This window comes from Strongylocentrotus purpuratus, unplaced genomic scaffold, assembly GCF_000002235.5.
Source record: "Strongylocentrotus purpuratus isolate Spur 01 unplaced genomic scaffold, Spur_5.0 spur5_scaffold_5, whole genome shotgun sequence".
In the NCBI taxonomy this organism is placed as follows: domain Eukaryota; kingdom Metazoa; phylum Echinodermata; class Echinoidea; order Camarodonta; family Strongylocentrotidae; genus Strongylocentrotus; species Strongylocentrotus purpuratus.
In genome coordinates, this window is record NW_022145611.1 from 29,382,509 (window position 1) to 29,408,983 (window position 26,475).

Below are 26,475 nucleotides of genomic sequence, written 5' to 3' on the forward strand. Positions count from 1 at the left end.
TATATCACGCACGTACAAGATTTTGCGTGTGCCCCATAAGTTTTTGATGATGTTTGATGATCACGCACATATAGAAGGATGGGGGAGGGGGGGGGGGGCGAAAGAGACGCCCCTGCCCCGGTTCGAAATCATGAACCCGCCACTGCTATAGACTATTTATCTACCCCTCTCTCTCACAACCTCACTATATACGCCTTGGTATATTCAATTCATGGCCACAGCGATTTATTTCTATTCTGAACCCTGCATATCGACCTTTTTTGTGACTTATTCTGCAGTAAATATTATATCGCTACATTGTGTGTGAAGACATAATTACGGTTAATGCATAGTCTACATTTATATTGGTTTGTAGGATAGGAACATATATTCTAATCGACATTTCCCTATAACGGGGCTATTACTACATTACCAAACCATTTTATTTCGCAAATAGGAATGAGATTGAAGGGAGGCTACTCGGCCAGACCAAATGCCAACATGATCTTTTCATAGTTCGTCATACCTAATGAAAATATGATATGAAATGTACAGAGCACGACACGGTGGTGATTGAATAGTACGTGGTGGAATTGTAGTCAAATCGGCTCCAATGTTCACCAAAAGGAAGATTAAAACTTGCATTGGTAGATGCATAACATGGGAACTTGGTACGGCAGCCATTCCTGTTATTTTGAATGGATTTTCTTTTTTATGTCCTTTGAATTTTTAGAAAATGAGTTAACCGTTGCATGAGAGCAACGAGAATGATAGTATCTGCAAAAATTTAAGATATGTCGCTCTCTAAATATGTTTTATCGGATATGTAAAAGGATGTGCTTTTCAGAGATAACTTGTAGGCTTAAAACAGTTAATGATGTAAATATATACATGATATAAATATAGTGCCTCTGACATAGCACCATAAAGCATTTGTTCAAAGAAAAGTGAAATAGTTTTAATAAGGTAACACAATTCAGTAGTCAATTTCAATTTACCACTTACTTTCAGTTTAAATGTCGTTCATGTATCATTTGAAAAAGAGCCCCCCCCCCCTTGTTCATCTTAAAAAGGTCCACGCTATGCAGAGTAAGATTATTGATGATGATTACACAACATGTCTACACTCAATCTGTTCCGTGATATCTACATGAGCTTGTTCGCCTTGTGCATCTGACATAGCATCACAGATTTATACGACATACAGTTATTTAGCAAAATGAATCATGCTGGTACCGTGGTGACGATTTCACTGCGAAAACCCAAATTCTTAAGTATCTTTGGTTATCCCAATGTCAATTTCGCATAGCTGAATTATGATTTATTCCTTTACCCCTTCCAGTTCCAGCTGAACCCTGAAAACACGCAGACGCAGAACCCGGAGTGTAATATGGATTGTTCGAATCAGAGACCGAAGCCTTTTTGTGGGACCGATGGAAGAACTTATTTATCGAAATGCGAAGTGAAGAAAGCAAGATGCCAAGGATGGAATGTGAGGAAAGAACACAACGGTCCCTGCGCAGTAGGTAAGTCATAAATGGATTTATCTGTTATTAATGAAATTAATATAAAATGGGAATCGATGCTCCTTCATTATGTAATTAATGAGTAAAAAGACAGAAAAAACATGTAAGCGTTGTGGCATGGATGATGGTAGATGGGCAGTTGTCTTGTGTAACAGAAAGACACTGTGTTCAAAACCAAGTCAAGAGTTATAACTGCTCTGGACTGATATTCATAAACCTTACTAAACCTAAATGTGAAATATGATCTAGACCTAAAGCCTATTTAATTGTTTGACAAAAAAGGACAACTAGCTTAATAATTGTGTAATAAATATGAACCTATGTCTTTGGTGAGGTATTACCAAGTCCTTCGGATATGACTTGAAGCAGTAGGTCTCACTCGTTGTTTACTTACAAGCGTAGCACTTTTTTTTGTTTTTTTTGTTGTTGAAATAAACCATCACTATAACATTCGTACACAAGAAGAAACAAGGAGTTCTAATCCTCTAATCTTTTCAGAACCTTGGAATGTCCTACCACGTATATTGACGCCTTTGTATACAACAATGTAGACTTTCAGATTGAAAAGGGGGAAATAAAAAACCGGCACCTCCGGTTTTCCTGTGCTTTTGCATCTTCTGTGTTATTTCACCTTCCGTCTGATAAATGTCCATTTATCTTTTTTTTTATCAGTTTGAAAATATGTGATACTTAACAAAAAAATATTGTGGACAGGTCCATGCTAGATGTTTCTTTTCCCATAAGTTACCGACCACATCGAACATTTCATTTCAGTATATCTGAGGAATAAATCTAACTGATAGCGCCACTAGAGTTTAAATAATCAAGTAATATTATAGTTTATGATCCCGATTCCATAATACAGCTAAGTAATACTTGGTAGCATGTGTATATATATATATATATATATGTATTCAAATAAGAGTAGGAATATGTGAGTTTAAAAAATATCTCTGTAAAGTTTAATTTAGTTTGGAGATTTATTACGAATGTTTCTGATATACAACAACAATTGTTTGATTGCTTTGATTATACATTAATGTAGATATGACATAAGACAGACAGACATACATACGTCAAGACATACGTCAAGACATACGTCAAGACATACGTCAAGACATACGTCAAGACATCTCAAAGCATACATATTGGAGTAAGGAGGCGATTCCTTTAATACCAATCACATTGTTGCCTAATTACAACGTGTACAGATTGTAAGCAAACCAAATAAATGGTGCTGTTAGCTCTAGACCAACACGGGCCTTTATTTGCGTGTTTACTTGAGTTACCTCCGTTCACATTTTGTTGCAGTCTTTTGTCCAAAACACAATGTATTTGAAGAGTTCTCAAGGTATTTTCTTCGCTGATACGTTGTCTGTTCTTTTGTAAACACAGCTGATCCACAAGTTTTCCCTGTCATATCTGTTAGCAAAATGTGAAAATACCTTTCACATGAGTTTCTGTAATACAATGACCGGTAACTTTGTTCAAAGGTTAACATAACGTTACGTGATATACTGATTTTGTAATTAAAAAGAAGGTCTCTGTTTTTGCTTACTAAAGTTCGTTCTTGCAAATTTATTATTGACTATACGTGTTCATTATGAAGGTCACTTTGTTGGTCCATGGTTTTACCAAAATCCATGTATTCATCGTTATGACGACCCAGAATAATATTGCGGACACTGAACTGTTGAAAATAAACTCAAAGATCATATTGTTGACTTAATATTCTATATTGTTATATTTTGCAAATGTACGATATGTACATGTACCATCCGTCGCCCAGTATTATTTTATTGTGTAATGGAATTGAAAAGGAACATAAATTGACATGATATAATTGTTTTTACATGTTGAGTCTGATCTAAGCCCTAATATGTCTATCAGCTTGGCACAGACAATACTACTGAAAGTGATGTTTTGTCGATCAGTAACGTATTGGGCAAATTATATCTTGGACTTAACCTTCACAAAATATACTCTTCATACAGTTACTGTAATTTGAAGAGTTAAATGAAGAAACATTTCCTGTGTTGTGTGTGTTTCTAAAACAATTATTTTATTGGTATTTTCCTTTTTCAGAATTAACGAAATGCCAGTTAGAGCGAGCCCAGAATCTGCAGCAACCAGACAGCTCCTCGTTGTTTGTACCACAATGTAACGAAGACGGTAGCTATGCTATGATACAATGTCATAAGTCGTTTGGATATTGCTGGTGTGTTACAGAGGAAGGTAAACCCATTGCTGGTTCCTCGGTCAGGGAAGGCAACCCCACGTGTAACAGACAAGCCGGTGAGTCATATATTAATATCATTTTTTTAGGGGCGAGGGCCGGTGGGGCGATCCATAAATATGAATATGATTTTCATAAAGTCACTGAATTTGATATAAAATGCATTGATTAGTTGTGAATTTGAAAAGTACTAATAATGACATTTTTTGAATATTATTATTTATCATTAATTTTAAATATTTTTTATCATCATTATCATTATTATTATTATTATGATTATTATAATTATTATCATCATTTTTATGATTATAATTATTATCTTCATTAATATAATACTTTATTTATTAGTAGTAGTATTATTCTTATTATTCTTTTATCATTAGTATCATTGTTATTATTGTTATTATTATTATTATTATTATTATTATTATTATTATTATTATTATTATTATCATTGTTATCGTAATCATTATTATCGTCATCATCATCATAATTATTATCATCATCATCATTGTCATAGTCATTAATAGTACAAATTGTGTTTCCAAACTAGCTCAGGAAAGGAAATGGAAAGTTAGGGAACATTTTGTTCTCGCCATTCTCATGGGTTGGTCCTGATGGGCACAACCCTCACCCCTAGATCCGCTCGGGATATATAAAGTATATTGTGGAAATTTGGGCTTGCAGTATCTATAGACTGAATATTGGCCATATACATATGTAATACCAGTAACGATTGCATAAAAGACATTTTCAATTTGAATTTCAGATTGAATTCTTATCCCTTTCCCCGTATGCAAAAGGATTTATTGAAATCATTATTCCATTTTAATTGGTCTTGAGATTATCTTAAATGCCCTAGATATATAGAATGTCCACTGTGCTCCCACTTCGCGCGTGTTTCTATAAATAAATATTAGCTTACCCCCATTATATAAATAGAAAATAATTATACGTCTGCAAATAATTGGAAGGGTACCTTCAAAATAGAAATAGAAAGTATAGTCACCATGCACAGCGTGCGATGTGCATTTTTTGTCTGGGTGATAAGTTAGCATCTGCCGAGTGTCATCACGTATTTTCATGAACATAAATTTTGAAATAATGGGGAGGAGTTTAGTAGGTCACTGTCAAATTCCAAAATAGAATTGCTGTAAGGTCTACTTTATGAAACCATAAATTTTGCATGTCGCCAGTGGTATGTGATGATGGGGGACAAGTTGATTTCCGAAAACAATGCTCTTTTTTTCTGCTTGTGTGATGAAATATATATGTGTTGCAACTCGAGTACGGTGTTATAACCTTCTAAATAACTTTGTACCGTTATAGAACAACTTATTTAATCCGCAGGAATAGCAAACCAAATGACAGTTCATTATATATTGTCGTCTTGATTAAAGAGATACTGTCCCTCTTCTGATGCTGGTTATTACATTCTAGTTGATATTGGTAGGCTTGTAGATAAGCAATTGAAATATAGAGTGGTTCAGAATTTCACAGAATAACCTGTCAAGGCTCGAGCTTCCCTAAACTATGTTACAAAACATCAAGTCTATTCCCATTATGATATTTTGTACAAAAATAGCATCATTGTGATGAGGGTACCCCCCAAAAAAATATTATAAATTAAAATTAAAAAATAAATAAATAATAAAATCGAATGGCAGACCCTGTTCTCACTTCATGGCCTTGTTATCTTGCTATTTCTCCACTACTAAATCTGCCCCAAGATGGCAGTGCCCCCCAATGCAAGCAGACCCACGCTACGCCAGTAAAAATATGACACTTCATACTTTGGTATTAATCTATAGGCGAATCTGGCACTAACTGTACCGATAAAACCATACCTAATTGATTCCTATTTCTAAAGATGACCCTTTCCTGAAGTTCATGGTCCAGGTGTTAAAGAAGATTCGAGAGAGAAGATGGTTGGGTTTCATTTCAAGATTGATCAGACTGTCGTGGTATACGGCCATTTAAACATGATTGATGAAATTCTCACTTGATAAATAGTCCACTTACGTATGTCGCAATGTCAATGTACACAACTGTAATTCAAATACCGCAGGAGACGTCTGTTTCTTATCAAGACGCTTTTCATCATCATCATCTTCAATCCAACTTCTTGTTTTTAAACCCCCGTGCGATATAATTCATATTCATTACAGGGATGTAGTTACAGTTGAAATATACTCTGATTGAAGGTTTATTGTCCTTGTAGATCATCTGAAACAGAGATATTAATATCCCACTGCTAGACAATCTGGAGTACTTCACAAAATTGAACTTATCGCGCTGTGATAAAGAATTTATACATTTTGATGTGTCCTTTTACAATTCTTATTTACAGTATTACGGACTGTATTAAGCAAGCACTGCCACTAAAATATTCTCACCAATCTTTAGAATAACACTCACAAAGTATTTTTTTCTAGGTGAAGCTACTTTGCTCGAAGCATTTCATAATATTTAGCACCTGAAATAGTGCATTATGCTTAAAAATATAATGTCTTTAGTAAGAAAAATTGTCAAAACTTCGTCTTCTGAAAAGAAAAACAACAAAAAGGATGCCGGTGATATTTGAAGAAGCTATAGATAACTTCAGAGACTAATGCGTAATACTGTTCAAGGTCGAGTCAAACAATCTTAGGTATATATAGGCATGCATACCTAATTAAACAGATTGTAGAAATCAGGAAGTACAAACGTTTTAGCTAAGTGAATTTTCTTACCCGAGAGACCGTAAGTAGCACCTTGTGATAAGGACATGTCAAACAGAGTCAATCGAGTTATCCAAATTTTGAGCGAGTATGAGTTCTCCAACATTAAACTGTCAGTTTCGACACCCATTGCTAATGTAATATTTCTGGGTTAACATTCAGTGAGGTGTATCACAGTCATGCTGTTTCTCTTTCCCTCCTTGAAACAAGTGAAACATTTTCTCGCTATGGGATACTGATTGTCAGGTCTCGAATGTTTGATATTGAACACATTCATGATTTTTTTTCTTCCTTCGCTCGCTTCGCCATACGTCCAGACCTAACTGCTACAGACTGCCTCGACTCGTAGACGAAAAAGTAAATGAAAACAATGCAGATTAGCTTGCAAAAAGGGGACCAATACACAAAACCTCTAATAGGCAAAAGTGGGGAAGGGGGGGGGGGGGGTCTGGACGCAATGGCCCCCTGAATCCGCCCAATTCTGAGCTGTATCCCAGTCAATGTTTTTGTTTTTTGTTTTTTGTTTTTTAATGAAAGAAAATTCCTCGCTATGGGATACTGATTGTCATAACCAAAATGTTTGACATTGAACGTATCCATGCAGACTTCTTTCGCTCATGACATTTACTGCCTGGATTTATTAAGAGGGGTTTCGAACCACTCAAAAAAAAGAGTGAACTTCTTACTTTCACATGCTGTCCATTGTTTCGTGCAGAGAGTCGTGAAAATAACGAAAATTATGGAGTCTCCCCCAGCCAGAAAGTAGTTGCTGCATGTTATTATTTTGATCGAAAAATGCATCAACAAGTAATGTAACAAATTCCATAAGTTTCCACTTACATGTCTGCTGTTTCACTGACGTTTTATAACGGAACTTTAAAAACCTTTTCTTTCACTCGTTTTCCAAAAGACTTTTCTTTCACTCGTTTTCCAAAAGACTTTTAGATAATCATTAAACTTCGAGAGTTCCGACATAAAAAATTGATGCCTCATGCCATTTTTTTGTATCGAGAAAGCCGTCGACAACTAATTTCACCGAGTTAATTTTTTGTCTTCAACATTCCGTTTTCATTTACAAATGTTTATGTACGCGCATGCTGTTGAATCGAGTCTGCAACGGAATTCGTTTTCTTGACACTTTAAGTAATCATTAAACTTTGGGAATTTCTACTATTCAGAAATGGTTTTTGTTTTCAAGTCATTATTTTGATCGACAAAGGCATCGATAATAAATGTCACAGGGTCAATGCTTTTCGAAATTCCATGAGTTTTCATTTACACGCAAGCTGTTTAACGGAACTATGACAAAATCTCGAGATTTTGTTGGATTTTTCACGTCCTCATTTCAATGTGATGATACAAAATATAATGTATTCTAGTTCGAGAATGTATTGGTCCACAGGGAGTCATTGCAAACATCAGATTGCCCTGTTGTATATTAGATATGAAGATGATGAACTTTATATGATTCTGTCTGCCCATGTGATCTAGGGTAGATGAGAGCCACATGGATTCCGATAATGGTGTCCTTCAAGTAATGAAGTTATCCGAGAATTTGAGGAAAGAGTCGTTGGTTTTGCGAAGATACGCGCTGCGAATACATGTTTTTTGTTCAGATTAAAACTATAACGATCGTTATATTGTTATTATTGTTATTTTTATTATCATAATTATTATCACCATCATCATCATAATCATCATTATCATCATCATTCCACCCACATAATTTAATTGTTTGAATAATTAAGTTAGCCTGAACATCTAATCCTGTATTTAGTTTTAAAGAAGTTTATAGTGATAAGGCAGATAGCAGAAACAATATACTATACGTTTGGCATTGAGGTATTCATCACTGAGGTATTACTTGAAATGTAGGCCTCAATATTATAATCTCTCTATCTCTCGCTCTCTTTCCCGAATCATCCCTAACAGATGAGCCAATTGTCGACAATCCCCCAACGTTCAAGGGAACGTCATCGTCTTCTGGAGGTGAGTTAGAAAAATCGTCTTTACTTATATTCTGATATCCCATATCTTCGTCAGCTTCAGAACATCTACACATACTTCTAATAATAATAATAATAATAATAATAATCTTTTAGTCCCCTCCAAATTTTATTAAACCGAAATGAAAATTCTATCATTCGAACAACATTTTGGGGTTGGTTTATAAGGCTACAGAGTTTAAAATTTTGCCAAGATTTCTTGCCCGTAGTTTCTTTTGAACAAAAAAGTGAAGTCTAAAATAAAGTATCAAACTACAGTTATGTTAATTCATATTTTACTCATAAATGTATGTAGTCCACCATGAATTCGAAAACAATTTTGTCATATGGACACAGAATTCGAATATGATATTTCCATTCTTGACAATCTTTCAGGTTCGCGATGCAGACAAGACAAACGTGAAGAATTCAACAAGAATCTCAAGAGAATCTTCAAAGAAGAGTACGCCCGTCTGCCTCGAGCCGACATCGCACCGATCCCCTTCTCATCCTCGAGAGCGACCCTGGAATGGGAGAAACAGGTGATCGAGTGGAAGTTCGGCTCCCTCGACGAGAACGAGGACGCGAACCTCGACAGCAAAGAGCTCAAACCGTTGCTCAGGCTCATGAAGAAGATCATCAAACCCAAGGTCTGCGCTAAAGACTTCGTGAAGATTTGCGATCTCGACGCCGATGACCGTCTGACTGAGATGGAGTGGTCATTATGTTTAGGGGTCGACAATAGTGAGTATACGACACAATCAGGTGATCTTGTACTTGACCGGCACAATCATGATATTTTTTTTTTTTGCCTTTCGTTCACTTTCCACTCACACACCCGAACCCATCCCACTCATTTTTTATGTTTTAGAAGAGACAATTATTGCATCTTGATTTGCATATGATTTTGATACTTTCAGTTAGAACATCAGTCCGAAAAACAAAATCAGAAACTCAGACGTATTAAGAGACCAACATTCACATGAACATACTCTAATGAATTTAAAGAGACCAGTATTCCCTTGTAAATTCTGAACGGAAAACTTGTTCTTGAATATACAGAAATACATCAATAAACTTTGAGCATAAATTTCTAAATTTCCCAATGGAAAGTGAATGTCTACACACAGCTGTGTTGAAACAGGCCTGTTCCTTTGCTCTTTCCCGCAGTCTTCCCCTCTTTCAGACATGTCATCGCACCTGCATTTTCCTCCTTCTTTAATTGCACTTTACCTCTGCATCCTTCTTAACCCTCCATTTCGTTGATTGACACCTGTTTTATGTTTGTCATCGGTGATTATGTGCTTAGTTGGTTGTTTGGGGGCTCGTAAAATGTAACTAATGCTATTATGTCAAGTGGGGTTGTTGAAGCAATTGAGATTGCGTGAATGGTATTGCGGTTCAGTTCGGTTTACTTGTTTTGGTAAAAGACGGTGTATTACCAGGTGTTTAGGTGTCAATGTTTAACAAGGTGCTGGAAATATAAACTAGATTCATTCGTCAAGATCTAGCAAGAAAGTCATCCCAGCTAACTAAAGTGTGAAACTTCTTACAATTCTTTGTACGGATCAGATAATTGCAGCACTTCATCACATTGCGATAAAAACTTTCAGCTGTATCTTGTGGTCCGATTGATAATGTTTGAATGTGGGCGTGTCTTGGGAGAGGGACGTGCAGCTCTACCACTCATATCTTTCATGTCAACTTCTACCACATTGAAGGGGATCGTAAATGAAAACAACACCTGCCACATGCATAGAATACGGGTTTCATATTCATATACTCACGCATCATAATGGTTGAATTATGACCAACCATCGTCTTGTGTGGCAAAAAAAAATGGGTCACACCTCAATAATCATGCAAAGATGGAAATAATGTAATGTTCAAAATATAGAAAACACCCCCACAGTACTGGAATAATTTATGGAGGAAACGATAAGTTTATCACACGTCCGATTTATCTTCTTCTTCAAACACATTCGTAAGCTCATAAAGTAGGATAATGCAAGTTGAGAGAGATCTTTATCAAAACATTTTGATGTTTCTTGAGCATTCAGTGTATATAATTTCATAGCATAAGAGAAATATGGAAGCATTGTGAAGTGATTTGTCGTTGACAGTCGTTCACACAGTCAGAATCTGCAAGTTCAGATTTGACGATTTTGGGAGGGGTGGTCTGGCTTTAAGAAGATCAAAGCTAAAGAAGTAATATTACTGGCTAGTCGTGTTTACTTGTTTTCCAGTGGCCATATCGAAAGGTAAAATCTTGTCTGTCTCTCACCGGGGGTTTCCTGTTGTAAGAACGGGCAATATAAGAGTGATTATAACACCCTTTTGTTGCCCTAAAGGGTAATCCGGAGTCATAAAAGGGGGTGGGCAAACAGTGCAGATCCCATCGGTATAGATTGCACAGGTGTCACCTGCAGGCTAGGCTAGGCTGTAAGGTACTCCTCAAACACCACCTCAATGACCCAACAAGCTACCAACAATAACGCCAACACAAGTCCACCCCAGCCCAGACGAGGGAGGGAGTGAGGGAGCATACACAGTCATCTTAATTGGATATTTTCCTATTTGATATAGTTGGTATACGTACAGGTGCGTCTACATACACTGTCCCATCCCCTTTGTATCATTATGGTACGAAGAAAGCAAAAATATGAATAAAGATTAAATTTCATTGCTGGTAATGTGTGTGTATTATGAACTTAATATATCTTAAAATTAGTTGGAAATAGAGAATAGAGAGAGAGAGGGGGGGGGGGGGGTCTTGTGTGATGTGAATATGATTGTGCAGACATACCGATATATTTTCATAAGCATGGATGGTGGAAGGGGGGCAGCCACTCCCCTTTGCTGCGGTAGTGGACTTATGTGTGTAAATTCATATCGACGAACGGGGATCGTGGTTACACTGATTATTGTTGAAAAGAATGGTGTGTGACGGTCGTCACATAATGAACAATTGATTAATGATCTTTGGAACTAACTCGTTATCATAACATATAACATTTATTGCATCCATTCCATTTTTACTGTTTTCACATTAATGCTTTCAACTAAATAACCCTGGTTTCTTTCAATGCATTTTCTGTACTAACGTATACTAACATTTTCTCTACTTTAGTGAAATGGCTTTGCGATTTTCATGTTTTCATAACAAATATTGTGACAATTATTGCTGATGTTGCTTGCTAATAATTATAGATATCATTTTAAACTAGCAACCCATTTGAAATTCCAATGCTATCTTTTTTTTAAATGGCAATATGTATGTTTGCTTTCGAAATTCGCTTTTAAATGGTGAGCAATGAAAATAAAGAGGGGATAACTGATTTTATTGATGAAAGAACTATAAAAAGAATTTATGAAGACAATGCGATTCAAAGTTATTTGATAAAGAAAAAAGGGGAAAAAAGAAGACACAGTCCCAAATGTCTTTTTATCAAACGAAAGAATTATTATTTCCACTAAAATCAGCCAACAAGAAATGATTGGGACTTAACACCGTTTTATTACGGACCTGTTAGGTCCCTGTTAATTAATAGGTCCGTCGTTCTAAGGAGATGGCGATCATGGGTTGTAGAAATTCTAATTTCTTCTTTTAATCTCTTAAAATGTACGATGATGAAATTTTCCTTCTATCACCATTCCCATTCCCAGTTCACGATGGACATTGGTCTGACTCATCAGATAATGAAAGTAAGTTTTCAAGCAAAATCAAATTTAGGTTTTTATTCTAATGTATCGTGTGTCTCTTTCACCTTTTCCTCCTGACCTTTTTCCTCTTTAGTATGTCGCTATTCAAAAAAATGTTTGAATAGCGACAACACTCATTCTTATTCAGTTTCGTAGATTTGAAAGTGAACTATAACCTTCCCTTTAACCTATATTCCTCTCTGGTTTTTTTTCAAAGCTGCTGTATTAGCTATAATATCATTGTTGATTGGAAAAACATAATATGTATATCCTCAAGCATTGATTCTTGTGTTACAATGGTTCTTTCCTTGCCTGATCTCATAGTTTGTCTGCTTGCCCGCTAATTTTACCCTCTGCTTCTCTTAATGATTGCTGGCTGTTTCTCCCGTCGGGACTTTTATACCATTATACTACTCAACTAGTTACCCACAAATATATCGCTCCTCCTTTCCAATTCACATCTTTTTCAAACAAAAACCTGTACTTTTTTCATCTCTTCTTCAATACGCTCGAATTATATCTTTTTCCCTGTGCCAAAGAAAAAAAAGAAAGAAAGAAAAAGCACCCTAAATTTTCTGACCAATACGCATTGGTCCACTTCAACTTGTATTTTTCTCACACTTTCAGTGCACACCTGTAAGGAGGGGTACATGATTACCCCTCCCCCGCTCCCTCCTTTGGTAGGTGTTACCCCTAGCTTTCTCCTATCGGGCCACGGCTGTGTGGTAGACAGGCCATGATGTGTCGGGCAAGTGCAAGACGCGTAGGGTTATCTTGTCTTAGGTTCCAACCTCCAAGGTTGTAGTACTTCTGTAATAGTTTCTTTTAAACTCTTTCTCTCACTCAATTCAGACGAGCAACCAGAGGAACCGACCGTTGACAGTGGGGGTCCGCAAGACGGTAGGTCAAGTACGAACGAACATCTTTTCTTATCTTTCTTGATTTCAACAGGTTTGTATCGCATACTGTAAGATTCGCTTTCAAGTTTCTTTAGATATCATTAGCATCAGTTAAGCTTCAAAGTCTAATTGGTAAACCCCAAAACGGAGAAAATAAGTTAAGTAAAGATGCGTTTTTAATTTATTCATTGAAATTTTGTACAAAACAAAATTAATGACGATGATGAAAAAAATCAATAGAATAAAGCAGTCTATATCAGGAATATTTAAAAAATGTCATGAATAAATATTAAGAGTAGTCCAAGCATTAATTGAGAATTATTGCTATATTATAAACACTTTTGTATTTCACCCCGCTATGATGATTGTGATAAAACGCTGGGATGCTATGTGGTGAGTTGAATGTTGCTTCAATCATACCACATTCTACAAACAAATCTTTAGTTTCATGACTGGCTTCCATAACGTCTTGGGCCTAGAACAAAATGATATTGATCAGTTGATATAGTAACTGATATCAACGCCGTCAGATATTCTCGTGTGAAACTTCGAGAAAGTCAAGGTTCCACTTCTACTTCTACTTCTAGTGGAAAATGAATCCCAAGTTCTGAAAACACAAACACAATATTTCATTTCAATAATAGTAACCTTGCTCGTATGATTATGATGATACCAGAATAAGCCTCAGTACCACGTTTTCCCCCAATAATAGAGCAGGAATTCATATTTTTTGTCGAATCTCGGTCATGAATTAAATTTTGTTATACCTATTTCTACATAATCTAGAGCTATTCACGAATACCAGAAGAATTTTTCATTGATTTCCCTCTCTTCTTTTGTATCTTCCAGCGAGTCCTCCTTTATTAGTTACAAGACAGATTCCACACGGAGACAACGCAGATTCAGACAATCAAAGTAAATATCTTTAATTTAATTTTGTTGAATCAATGTATTCAGTTATTTTCCTTCATTACACAATACCTCAGCCTTCAATCCAATTACAAATGAGCACACAAATGTTTGTGATATTGAAAATGTTTCTTTCTTTCCCTCTGGATGTTTTAAAATAATAATCTGTTAACATTTGATATGATAAGTGAATTAAACTGATATCACACATTTCTGATGTATTGACGACGACTCATCGATTACAGTTGCGTGTTTTCTATAGTGGCATTGAACTTGCATAAACAAATCAGTGAGCATTATCATCATCTCTCAGAGAATCATGGGTGGTATAGTTTGAGCCAAAGTTTGAGCCAAATATAGTAACTTAAAATCTGTCTTTATATATTTTGTTTGAACATAAATAGAAAGTAACATTCCATGAGATCGTCATTCTCTGTAATTTGGTGACTCAGCTATCATTTTTCCAAACGTATGTTTTGAATGAGATATAGACAGTAGACAGTGATGCTGTTATGCAGTAAATCGTGACTCTGATCATTTCCCCGATTAGCGCGAAACTATTTCTTCAGGAAGATTATTTTCTGTAGCATCTTCATAGCACGTGTTTTGTTTGGATCATGGGAAGGGGTTATTATCCAGTGGTATGAAGGTTGCAACTTTCAGATATTTTTGTTTTCATGGCTTCACCCTGGGAGTTCGAAGAGTGTGAATCTTATATTTCCTACACGTTTCCTTCAATGATTCCCTCGTGGCTGGGATGTGATGCCAATTTGGGATCAGTCATGACACGAAACTGGTCGTGTGGGGATAGAGACTTTACTGAGATCCACCATCAAATTGGTCAGGAAATTAACGATTGCTGGTTCAAATTTACGCCTCTCGTCTAAGCTGTCTTATGACGTTTGCAGCGCTGAGTGCTGAGTGAAGAAAGAAGAAAAGACAACATTTCGAATCAACACCCTTGCTATCGCAACTTGACGACTGAGAGTAATTGGTCTTCATTCGATTTGCGGTATAATTACTCACTTGCCATTGTTACTTGAACATGTTGGTGGGCTAAATACTGATTTGACAGCCGCCCTGTAATTTAGTCCTAAACGAAAGTCCCTCAAGAACTTTCAGATGTTGAAAACATGGTCTACAAGCTTCTCTTTTGTTATTGTTATGATCACAGAATGTGGGCATTCACGATGTATAAAAGAGAAGGAGGCGGCTAGCTCTTTAATATAAATAATTCCATTACCAGCTTTCTGAATTTGAGAAACGTTTGCTTTTGAACATGTTCCTTTTGCTTATTTTCGTTGAAAAGCAAACTTGCTATGTTGAGCAAACGTTGTGATCATATAAAATAAACTCCTGAAACCATGCATTACGCTTCAGTATTCCAGACGTACGCCTCGGAATGAAGTTTCCAAGCCCTCCTCGCGCCGTGAAACCTTAACCCCGTGATCCCCAAGGGATGCATGTACTGTAATTTGTCAGTGGGGAATAGGAGGCGTGGCAGGAGGAGAGTTAAATCCTTCCAAACAAACCCAGGTTGATTCCTTCCATCAGCGAGATCCACTAGAAGGATCAGACTGTAAATCCTCGCACCAGTGTTGGTCCTTAGCCGAGAGGAGAAGGGGTGTCTCCAGAATAGTTTCGATCAAGGGTAAAACTGAAACCTCGGAGCCATTCCTAGCAGAGGGTTAACGTGAGTTTCTTTGTCGGTCAGGTGTCGGTCTTGTCGGTGTCACAAGGGTATACAAAGACTTCAAGAATAATTGTGATTCTTCCTGCTCTGCATGATGATATCCTGTCATTGCGCTTTAGGTGGAGTGAAATGGATGTACTCCTTAAATACATTCCCAAGACTTCCCCTTTCATTAGACAATGTCAAAGATATTCATGGAATGGTATGATCTCTCATGTAATGGTAATGCGATGAAGGTTAGGGGGAATTTATGAGAGGAAAAAAATGATCGTGTGAAAGAAAGAGAAGGTACTATAGTCTATACCATAAAAATGAAAGTAGCCCTACATTTGATTTTCCTGATTAATATGGTATACATCATTGAAATAGATCGTACCTTTTATCACTGTTACTTATCCAAAAATGTTCAGTATCCATGTTAATGCGAGCGATAGATAAAATATTAATGTGATAATTGAAAATAGATGTGCAGAGTAGATTGCTATGACTGAAGGTTTCGTTATAAATTTCAAATATAGATGAAGTTAGTATAACAAGTCAAATAATGTGTGAATTGTCGACGCCTCGAACGGAAAAAAAATCCCTCGACGGCGTAAAAATCCCCCACATTTTCATCGCTCATGCAGTGTGCTACTTGGATACCCCTACTCATCAATCAAACCTCGCAAGGTTTTCAAAATTCACTTACCGGGTGCTGTTTTTGTTCCCTTACCTCGGGCAGTTCGGCATTGAAAACACCTTCCAACTTGTTATGATTTCATGAAAAGGTGAATATTTATTTTATAAACAGTTTCAGATTAGAAATGCGAATTAGCAGCGGCTTGACCTTTATTTATATTGACCTTTATTCTAGAGTTTCAAACCACATTTTCAGGGATGCGAATGTCGACCGAAATGTAGGGGTAAGAACAGTGGGTCCCTGCAGCCATTTTGAAAGTCGCAGGCTTTTAGAATTTGGGTTGAGATTGACATTATTAAAGTGCGTTCACTTATTATGATACGGGTAGTATAGGCGACTGCTGCTACCTTCTCATGAAAGTGCTGTATTTTGCTTTGTGAATGAAGGTCAAATAAAGGTGGGAACACGTTGGAACAAATACTTATTCATACAAATATACAGTATCAAACTGATGAGAATTATGCCCCAAAACTTCCTACAGTATTATTAATGCATAACGCATGATATGCTCTAAATTTTCATGATGTATATTTTGTGAAGAAAAATTGTTTGAAATTGAGGCCTTCAATTCATTTACAGAAGTAATACGGAGAAATGCAATCAAAATACATGAACATTTGTCCAATGAGTTCAAACAATCAAAATCACCACACAACAATGTAGTAATAAAATATGTTTATTCCACTTCCTCTGTGAGCCCACCGGTAGCACCAGATATAATTGAAAATGGGAATGATAACTTCTGCATCGTTGGGGTATTGCTTTCAGATGATGAATCCCCAAATCCTTTAATTAAGTTTTCGTCATTTCAGATGTACCCGTGTTGTCCTGTGAAACCGAGCGGCTACGGGCCCTGGAGGAACAGGAGAGAACGTCCGCCTCGGTGGTGTTTGTACCCCAGTGTACGATCACGGGTGACTACATGGCTGTCCAATGCCATGAACAGATGCAGTACTGCTGGTGCGTCTATGTGGACACCGGGAAACCTATTCCAGGAACGTCCGTTCGTGATTCGACCAAGGAAGACTGCAGTCCTCTAGCCACTTCCAGGGGCCCCATCACACCAAGAGTGTTCGTGGGTAAGTTTGGTTTCTCTTGGAATCTCGTTCATATTACATCGTATTTGCAAAGATCGTGTAATCAGATGCGTACAGGAGCCACAGTTTTCATAAGTTGTTTGTATTTTAATACTGATTTCAATGAGTCCTTATGGAGGAGTAGCCTATACCTGGGATTTTATTTTGATATCTGATACAAATTTACTACTCACTACCAATTACATGAGTGGAACTGTTATGACTGTTTCTTTAGTGGAGCCACAGATGAGAATCTACCTCCTAGGTTGTACACAAGTTCTACAAAATGGAACTGAGAGAGAGAGATAGAGAGAGAGAGAGAGAGAGAGAGGGGGGGGGGGTGATCTGTTATTTGGGTTTGACCGAAGGGCGGGCGGGCCTGTAGGTGCACAGCACAAACTGTAATTATCGGCCCTTGCACGCGCACACTCGTTTTATTATCCAGACGTACCCCCTTTCTCTTTAAGTTACACCTTTAGACAAGTGGAAAAGCCTTCATTGAAAAGAAATGAAGATGAGGGTAATAATTGCTGCCGTGCAGGGATGCAGCAATGTATTGCCGAAAAGCCCCCGGATCGGCAGGGGTTCGACCGTCGGGTGCTGTGGGGTGTCAAGTCGCAGGTGCAAAACACCTGTACAGTCACCGAGAAGGGGTGTATCAAGTTCCAGGATTCCTCTTACCCCCTTGAGGAATGCAATAGCAAGTAAAATTGGAGCATGAGCCTTTGTGAGGCTGGCCTACTTATGCCAGTGAAAACATCCTTATTGTGCCAAAGGAGTGTCATGTTCTAGATCCCCTTACACCATCTAACAAAGTGGGAGATGGCGAGGAGAGAAACGTTTCAAGGGTTTGGGAGTGTGAGAATTGGGTTTTTACCTCTCCAATTAGTCCGGGGATGATTGCCGAATGTGAAACGTTTATTGTTACGACCTTAGAATAGACTCCGGCAAAATGTAGACTTGGGTTTTAAAAGAGAGACCAAATACTCACCTAAATATCGATTCTAGTGCGTCACCATAGGTCTTAAAATCGAAGAGAATTGAAATTAGAACTTGGGAGCACGGTGTCGTACGGGATTAGAATAGAGAGGTAAGGAGAAGTATAGATAGAGCTGGGGAGTTTGGAAGGGAAATTGACAAGCTTGGTTGTTCTTGTTCCATTTTCAGGCGTTTGTGGAACAAACTGCAGAATAAACAGTATTTTAGAGAAATAGGTCCACACGATTCATGCTAAGACATGGTTGTGATTCTATGGGTGTGTTACATTTTGCCTCAGAATGCGGAGAAAGGCGAATAAGGTGGCTGATATAAAGCCTTCGTCTCGATGCAGTGAGAAACCTCAATCTAATCTTGGTTAGATGTTGACCTCATCTACGATTGACCTATTTATTTTGATATTTTATTCACATTTCCTGACAAACGATTACTGAAATAAACCTTTTATCGCTTATAATAGATGAAAATTATCCCAAACTTAAAATAAAGTGTCGGTTTGTTAGGGAGAACAAGAAGACGCAATTACTGATATCCAAACAATTCCCGTGGAGAGCAATAGAGAGCTTGCTTCGGGCCAGTACTTCTGAACATGTGTCTGCATTTAACTTGTGGTTACACCTCCCGCTTTCATGAAGGGATGGGAGAGAAATAGAGAGATCAGGAAGATAGAAAGAGAGGAGGGAGAGAGAGAGAGAGAGAGAGAATTAGAAAGAGTCACTAGAGGGAGAGCAAAATGAATAAGAGAGTGAACGTTTATGAGGAGTGGTGACGAGAGAACAAGCAGACCTCTAATTAGAAGGGAAATAGGCATTATACTTGTAGTAAATGTTTAAATCATTTTTTTGTCACTACTGCTGTGTGAATATAACATTTTGGTTTATCGTCATTACCATTATTACCCCGTAACTTTGATTTGATTGAAACGAACAGTGTAGACTAATTTCGAACAGTTCTTGAGTATTCTAATGACTTGATTACATGAAGATGGTTATACAAGCATTCTACGTAGAAGAATAACAAACAAAACAAACAGTCTTAAGGAAGATCTCATGTGCATATTCCTAATATTTTTTCAGTAATTCTTCTTTGCAAGTAATTCAACAATTTCTAAGTGTATTTTAATCAGTAATAAGCTTTGCTACAAGTACGCTATGTCATTAAAGTGGATATTCTGGCATAAAATAATCCGGTAGTTTTGTTACATACCGGGCAATGGTTTAACATGTCATGTTATCCACGTCTTAAGTACGGATGTAAGATTGTCCACTTTATTACTGTGTAACAGTCAGCTTCGACTCGGTTACCAAGGTATTCCTGAACCATTTTGTGGTTTTGGAAAACATGAACTGATAAACTACCCCACCGATTATACACGACACATCGTGACAGTTTCTAGCAATATACAAGGAACACAACCATTATGACAGGAAAGTCAAACAGTAATACAGAACAGAATAAGAAGAAATAAGTCATTCTCATAAACATTCCGTATTCCAAAGGCGTGTCTGTAGACTATGCTCAAACATGGCGTGTAAATTGACTTGATAGTACAGCACAGTACAGTTGACCTTAGCTTTACAGACAAGCTGGAAGTTTGCTTTGTGATGAAAATCTGTTTAATATCTCAGAAAAAATGATTTCCTCAATGAGCTCGTCACAAGCACGCTCCACTACTTGACCTTGAAATTGAACTTTATTTGTCAGGGAAATGCATCCTCGACCAATTATGATTTAATAACTTTCAATCAGGTAGCATCTAATAACTTGGATGCGGATCCTTGTCGAACGTGTGAAGACGTTCTAATCAATGTAATGAATAGAGCAGTAGGGTGGGTGGCTTGGTGATGATAAAGTAGAAGAACGTGAAATACTATAAAAAAAAATCTCGAACGAAAATTGATTAATAAATGTTATGGAGATGCAATTCACATCACAAGATTATTTTATTATGCAAGATGCAGAGATTTCAGAGATGCAGGTCACTTTCAATATGAAGTATGGAAAATGTTCTTTATCGTTAGTGTAAACGTTGAATGGAAAGTCTTCGAATTCCGAGTGTTTTAAGATCACAGTTGGTCGGAGAGAGGATCTCGTCCAAATAATCTTGCACCTTACACCGCTGGGTCGGAAGTGCCGATCGAAGGGCGTTTAACTGTTGACGAAAAAAACCAAAGAAGACTACAATCTGGGTCTATCCCGGGTCTATCCCCATTTTCTCAGCGCTTCTCTGGTCGATTCGCACCATGTCCACTTTCGATATGTGATCCAAGAAAAATATAATCCCTCTCCTTCTTCTCTCTACCCCGTCGATAGAACCAAGTCCACCGCAGACTTGGCCCACCGAGGGCAAGAGGGCACTCACCCCCATTGTGGTGTATCTACAAGAAATACAACAGCAATGACAAAGAAGCAAAAACGGGACCGCCTGTTGTCTGACAAATTACAATTTTTGTCTGTCCACAGAATAAACCTTCCAAGGTCAGACGGCCTTTGTGCTCGGAGTGGCAGGTGTGAATGAGCAAACTGTCAGAGACTGTCCGTCTCAACTAATCGACGTTGTCCATTTATAGTTCTTGTGTATCTTCTTCGGAAGAGAAAAAAAGATCGGTATCTTCATTTGCTGTCTTATTTTCTCAAACATCAGAGGTTATACAAGGGAGGTGCGTCGGTACACAGTTCAAACCCACTCTCATCAGCTCCCATATACAAGATTCCAAGCATTCATAAAACTTCAATTGACTCAGGTGCAGCCCTGCCAATAATAACATCAATCAGCGCAATATCAAAATAGATTGTGTCAATCAGTTTGACACTAATAGTTTCATGAAGGTAGGTCGGGCAGCGTTTGCTGAATATTCATTGGCCTGTCCATGTGATGACGAGTGCCCTTGGTCACCAATGACCACTGAGTATTGGGCATCATTGAGGTTTTTCTAATTGCGGGGGGGGGGGACGTTCTCTTATCGATTGGAACTGTAAGTTGATCAAACGGTCAGCTCCAGGATTTAACCGACCCTGTATACTAAAGAGGTCTGCTCGCTATTTATAAGGACCGCTATTCATTTAGTCAAGTTATGGATAGCGGTCCTTATGAATGGCGGTCCCTATGAATAGCGAGCTAAATTGTCTATGGTTTGCTCGCTATTTATAAGGGCCGCTATTCATTTTGTCAGGTTATGGACAGCGGTCCTTATGAATAATAGTACTTATGAATAGCTGTCCTTATGGATAGCGAGCTTGACCCATACTAAATGCGTTGCGCCTTTCGGATGATTACGTTCAGGCGTGTATTATGCATACTTATATGAGAATATTATATTAATAGTGTTAATTAAAATCTCATTCGCATTTTCTCATATCACCTAGTAGGCATAATTTGTTTCAAATTTCAGTGGACTCGTTCACTTGCCACGATTGGCGGAATAAAGAGGCGCATTATCTCTGATAAATATCATAGCATTTAAAATACATGTCGGTTGTGGTGGGGGCGCGCCCCGTATTTTTTTCTCAAAAGTTGTCGATACGCAACTTGCCAAGGTATCGGGTTACGTCTCTGTCAAGTATTATTTGATTTTTAAATAATAACATCCACGACGGGCGGATTAACAAAATGTCCTATGATAGTACATAGATGCACGGGGGATGGTCCGCGATGGGTAATAATGTCAAGGCTTACGCAAAGCGTGTAATGAAGTCGGACATGTTTCTCACATGTCGAAGATGAGTACTGGTGGATGATAATGACAGGCGTGGGCTAATAAACCTTTTCTTGATGTGTTCCTGTCTAGCACGTACGGTGAAATTGTTCCCTCGAGAAAGAGCGAAAGAAAAAATAGGTAACCAAATGTCGACATAGATTCAACTGAAATGGATTTTTATTCGATAAAAGCGCGAAATAATGTATGATGGGAAAGCATAATTTAATACGAGCGAGAACGTGGGTTGAAGAAAATGCAGGGATTTTGATATTTCTCTGTGTGAGATAGAAAAGTGAAAAATGATGAATTAAGTGGGATGGTATAAAAAGAGAAAAATCAGAAAGAAATGATGAAAAGGAGATGGAGATAATATGCTGGAAGGGAAGGAGGAAAGAGGTGCATTGATGTCACCTTTTGCATAACATAAGATGCTTTGAAAATCGTCGCCTAAATTCTGGACATGGGGGGTTAAATTTGAAGTGTTAAAGATCAGTTATTTTATTCATTATGTGTAATTGTTAATATCTTTTAGTGTTAAACAGAAGCCAATTTTACTTTTGCAAATTGAATTTGAAATAATATGACGTTGACAAATTTCTTTTGGCCTACTAAACTTGCCCTAAATACGATAGAAAATATTTGCGAAATAGCCACCTCCCGTGCTCTCCCCTTTTTTTTACAAGGAGCGAACAATTTGATTATGGTTCTATTTCAAGGGTGTATTTATAAGCTTGCGTCACCTTTGAACTCAGTGGTACAAAGTGATCTGTAATATATGATTTTATGGAATTTCATAGGTATACTTGTAACAGAAACCCCCAAGTAAGCGCTTTCCAATCGACCGGGTCACACTATCACGCAGTTAGGTTTACCCAGAGCCTAGCATGTGGCCATATTATCTTTGACGTTTTTCTTCCCTTTTGCTCGGGGCAATGTTTGGATAATTTTGGTTTCATACATGTATGATAACATGACACAGGAAACAGTTTCCAGAGTGTCAGCTGCCACAGAATTAGTTTTTTATTGCTTTCTGGTTTGCCCTAATCGTTTTTTGCCCCTCACCGCTTCTGATGTTCGTGAGGTGTTCCAACTGTTCTTTTAAGATGTTCGTTTACCCCATATCCTCTTCTTCTTCGTTTATATTCTTGATGTACTTCATTCCTTCTCTTTTGTTATCCTTTTTCATTCAGCTTTTTTCCATAAATGTTTGACTTGATTCCTTTCTACAATATTTTTGTTCTCTAAGTTTGTTTTAATTACGTCACCCCTTTTTCGTATTTTATATTCTGTTTGGTTTGAAATGCTATTTATTTTTATTTTATTCCACGTATATACTTCCTGGTAAAATGAAGCTCCATAATAAACTGCTAGTTATGACGACAGTTCTTTATGGAGCCCCCACCCCCTCCTTCCCCCGACTGAACAATTCAAATCACCATCTTTACATCTTCTTTCTTGTAGATTGTCCGGATGACAAAAAGAAGAGATTTCTGATTAAACTGATTGAAAAGCTCTATGCAGAAATGACAGTTACAGATGCGCTTCTAATAGAAACAACTACGTAAGTTCATTTCTTAATTCTCCCCTCTCCATCTCTTTTTGTGTACCTGTATATAAATATATACATATCTTCTTTTCTTTGCCATTAATAAAAAATCAATTCCAGATGTGATACATTTACATTATGAAACACAATTACACCTACTTATGATGACAAATTAAAACGGCCATTATGTTCATAAGAGCAATACTTCACCAAGTCTCTATTTAAAACTGAAAAAAAACAACACTTGTAACTTTCCGTCTTATTTGCAAATATAGTTATATGATATGACTATGATTTTTTGGTAAAGAAAAGAGACAGGTGCATCATATTTGTCATGCTGTTCTGTATATCATGATGGAAAAGCATGAATGGATCTGGGAGCTTTGAGGCCTTTATTGACTTTAAAAATTTGTCATAAGTTATAACCAATAGCGTACACTCACGATGGTAAGTTCTGTACTGTAAAATAATACAAGACAGTGAAAGCACATGATGATCGTGAGGCGGTCGTATGCTGAACATAATCGAATTTCGTAAAGAATTCTCTCTGAATTTCAGGCTAATATAGGGTCATGGCCCAATATAATGTATGATTGTCATAATGATCAGAATTATTGGTTGAAAATAATTTTTAGATAAATAGTCTTTGAGTTAAGCACAGTTTGTCTTTGCTTCAATCAACTTCACATTTTTAAAGCACATGTTATGAGCGATGTTCAATTTGGTGCTACCGAAAATATATCTAGAGATAAGAAATATTACAGGTAAAGGTACAGAATGTGACGAAATTTGTGTTTGAGATCTCCTATCCTGTTCATTGTTTAAGTATCTAATAATAACATATATCATGTCCCTTTTGCAATTTTAAGCTTTGAATTGAACCCCCCCCCCCAAAAAAAAAAGAAGAAGAAAAAAGAAGATGAAGAAGATATATGTGTATATATAAAATACTACTACTACTACTAAATTGATGAATAAATAGATAAATAAAAAATGAATTAAAAAAATATGTTTTTTTAGATGAAATTAACATCAAACATCAAATTAAAATCCAGAGAGGGCCATTATCATTTGTACCAATTAAGCAATAACTTACGCTCCAATAACGAGTCATTTTATTAAATCAATAAATCAATTATGCCAATAACTGTCATAATTATCACCAATTTTTAAAATAGTAGTCGTCTTTATTATGAAATCACAGGCAAGCCGCAGAGGATCTTAGTCCCAACCATAAAGACGAATCGATAGTTTGGAAGTTTGGGCAGCTGGATAGAAATGGTAACAACTACCTGGAAGCCAAGGAAACGGCGACATTCGCAACCGAAATAGATCTGATTAAATCGAGCAAGAAATGTCGGAATAACTTCTTAGACTTTTGTGATGCTAATCAAGATTCGAGACTAGCACTCAAAGAGTGGCTACACTGTTTCGATATTACACCACGTGAGTTTCATTTTGAAACGAATATTGTAGAAGGAAAAGAAAAAAAATCAATAACCAAAATGTGTCGATCTATAAAGTGTATACCATTTTCTGTTAAGCTCTTTCATGTATTTGATGAGCTTTTTATGCGAGCAGCAATTTATCCAAATCAAATGTGCATTGGGCAAATAAATGAGGTAAAGTGGAAAATGAAATAAACACTCATATTATTCTTTAAGCACTATTTCCTCTTTGTTTAAAAAACAGTGTAATTTCGTGGTGATGTGTTACTTATATGGGTCATATAACAACTTATAAATTTAAACAAAAAAGCGATTTGTACTTAGGTTTATCTCGGCATTTAGCAGAGCGACAATACAAGCTGATTAATAGTTTTAAAAACGTACATTTTCATCGGTGCAACCCGAACAATATAATGCAACACAATATAAATGGTAATGGAAGTGCTGTTGGAATTTCATCTAAAATTATTATGATTGCAATCGCCTTAAGCCCGTATTTTTCCCCATGAACTATATATGGATGTTGATTTATTGAGAAATCATCAACATCTTTAAACTACATAGAACTCTAGGCAATGTTGAGATGTTTCTTAATTTGGTTGAAATGAAGGAGCTTGATGATTTTCAACTCATTTTACTCGTTTATTTCTTTCTTTTAGCGGTTGCAACTGAAGCACCTCCAAGAAGAGGGCGAAATCCATTTAGTAAGTATAGTCTGATCTAAATCTGTCAATTATTAATCATGCCAAGTCAAAGTTCAATTGATAAAATCCCGTTATTAGGAAAATAACTTCAGTCCACGTTTAAACCCAAACGAAATGGGTAGAGTTACTCCACTGATTTATGAAGAGCCAAGTGTTGAAGAAGAACAAATTATGTCACTGCGTAATCAAGTTTTTCATTTTCATTTCATGTAGTCATTACAAGAAATCAATTATTTGTTCAGAATGAAGAGGTTGTCTGACGCTCAGCACTTAATAAATCAGTTGCCGAAGTTGAACTAGGTTTTTAACACCATCCTCCTTTATAAATACGAGCCGAAGTTTACAAGGCTCTATAGATCACTCCGTCTTTCCACAGTCGTTATATGTTGATTATGACGATTAAAGACATACTGAATCGTTTTTGTCCTAAACCTCGTTTCATCATCGTTGGACCCGTGCGCATACCATTCCATATGGTTCTTGTCGCTACGGTATGTCACTCGATCTATCATTGGTATTATGATGACACGGAATATCACATTTCCACATATGTCTGAAATATTCCTTACAAGCTAAGAAAAATTCTTGGAATGGATGACCGTGGGTTCAAGGGCAAGTCAATGAACTTCAAAGATAGAGAGAGAGGGGGGGGGGGTAGGAAAGAGACGTATTATGAAAT

General features: G+C 37.0%; 1 protein-coding gene across 11 annotated transcripts in view; it reads left to right on the forward strand.

Moving 5' to 3' along the window:
* Positions 1-26,475, forward strand: part of LOC588667 (SPARC-related modular calcium-binding protein 1) — a 49,195-nt gene that overhangs the window by 18,476 nt on the left and 4,244 nt on the right. For 2 of the 11 annotated variants that reach the window (XM_011675518.2, XM_011675520.2), the window contains exons 2-12: positions 1,322-1,505; positions 3,591-3,800; positions 8,394-8,450; positions 8,843-9,190; positions 12,113-12,151; positions 13,001-13,099; positions 13,897-13,962; positions 17,141-17,407; positions 23,560-23,659; positions 24,849-25,090; positions 25,752-25,796. In XM_011675518.2, coding sequence (XP_011673820.2) covers positions 1,322-1,505; positions 3,591-3,800; positions 8,394-8,450; positions 8,843-9,190; positions 12,113-12,151; positions 13,001-13,099; positions 13,897-13,962; positions 17,141-17,407; positions 23,560-23,659; positions 24,849-25,090; positions 25,752-25,796 — 1,657 coding nt within the window. The remainder of the gene's footprint in view (positions 1-1,321; positions 1,506-3,590; positions 3,801-8,393; positions 8,451-8,842; positions 9,191-12,112; positions 12,152-13,000; positions 13,100-13,896; positions 13,963-17,140; positions 17,408-23,559; positions 23,660-24,848; positions 25,091-25,751; positions 25,797-26,475) is intronic. The other 9 variants (XM_788340.5, XM_011675519.2, XM_030998783.1 and 6 more) reach the window with 9 other exon arrangements.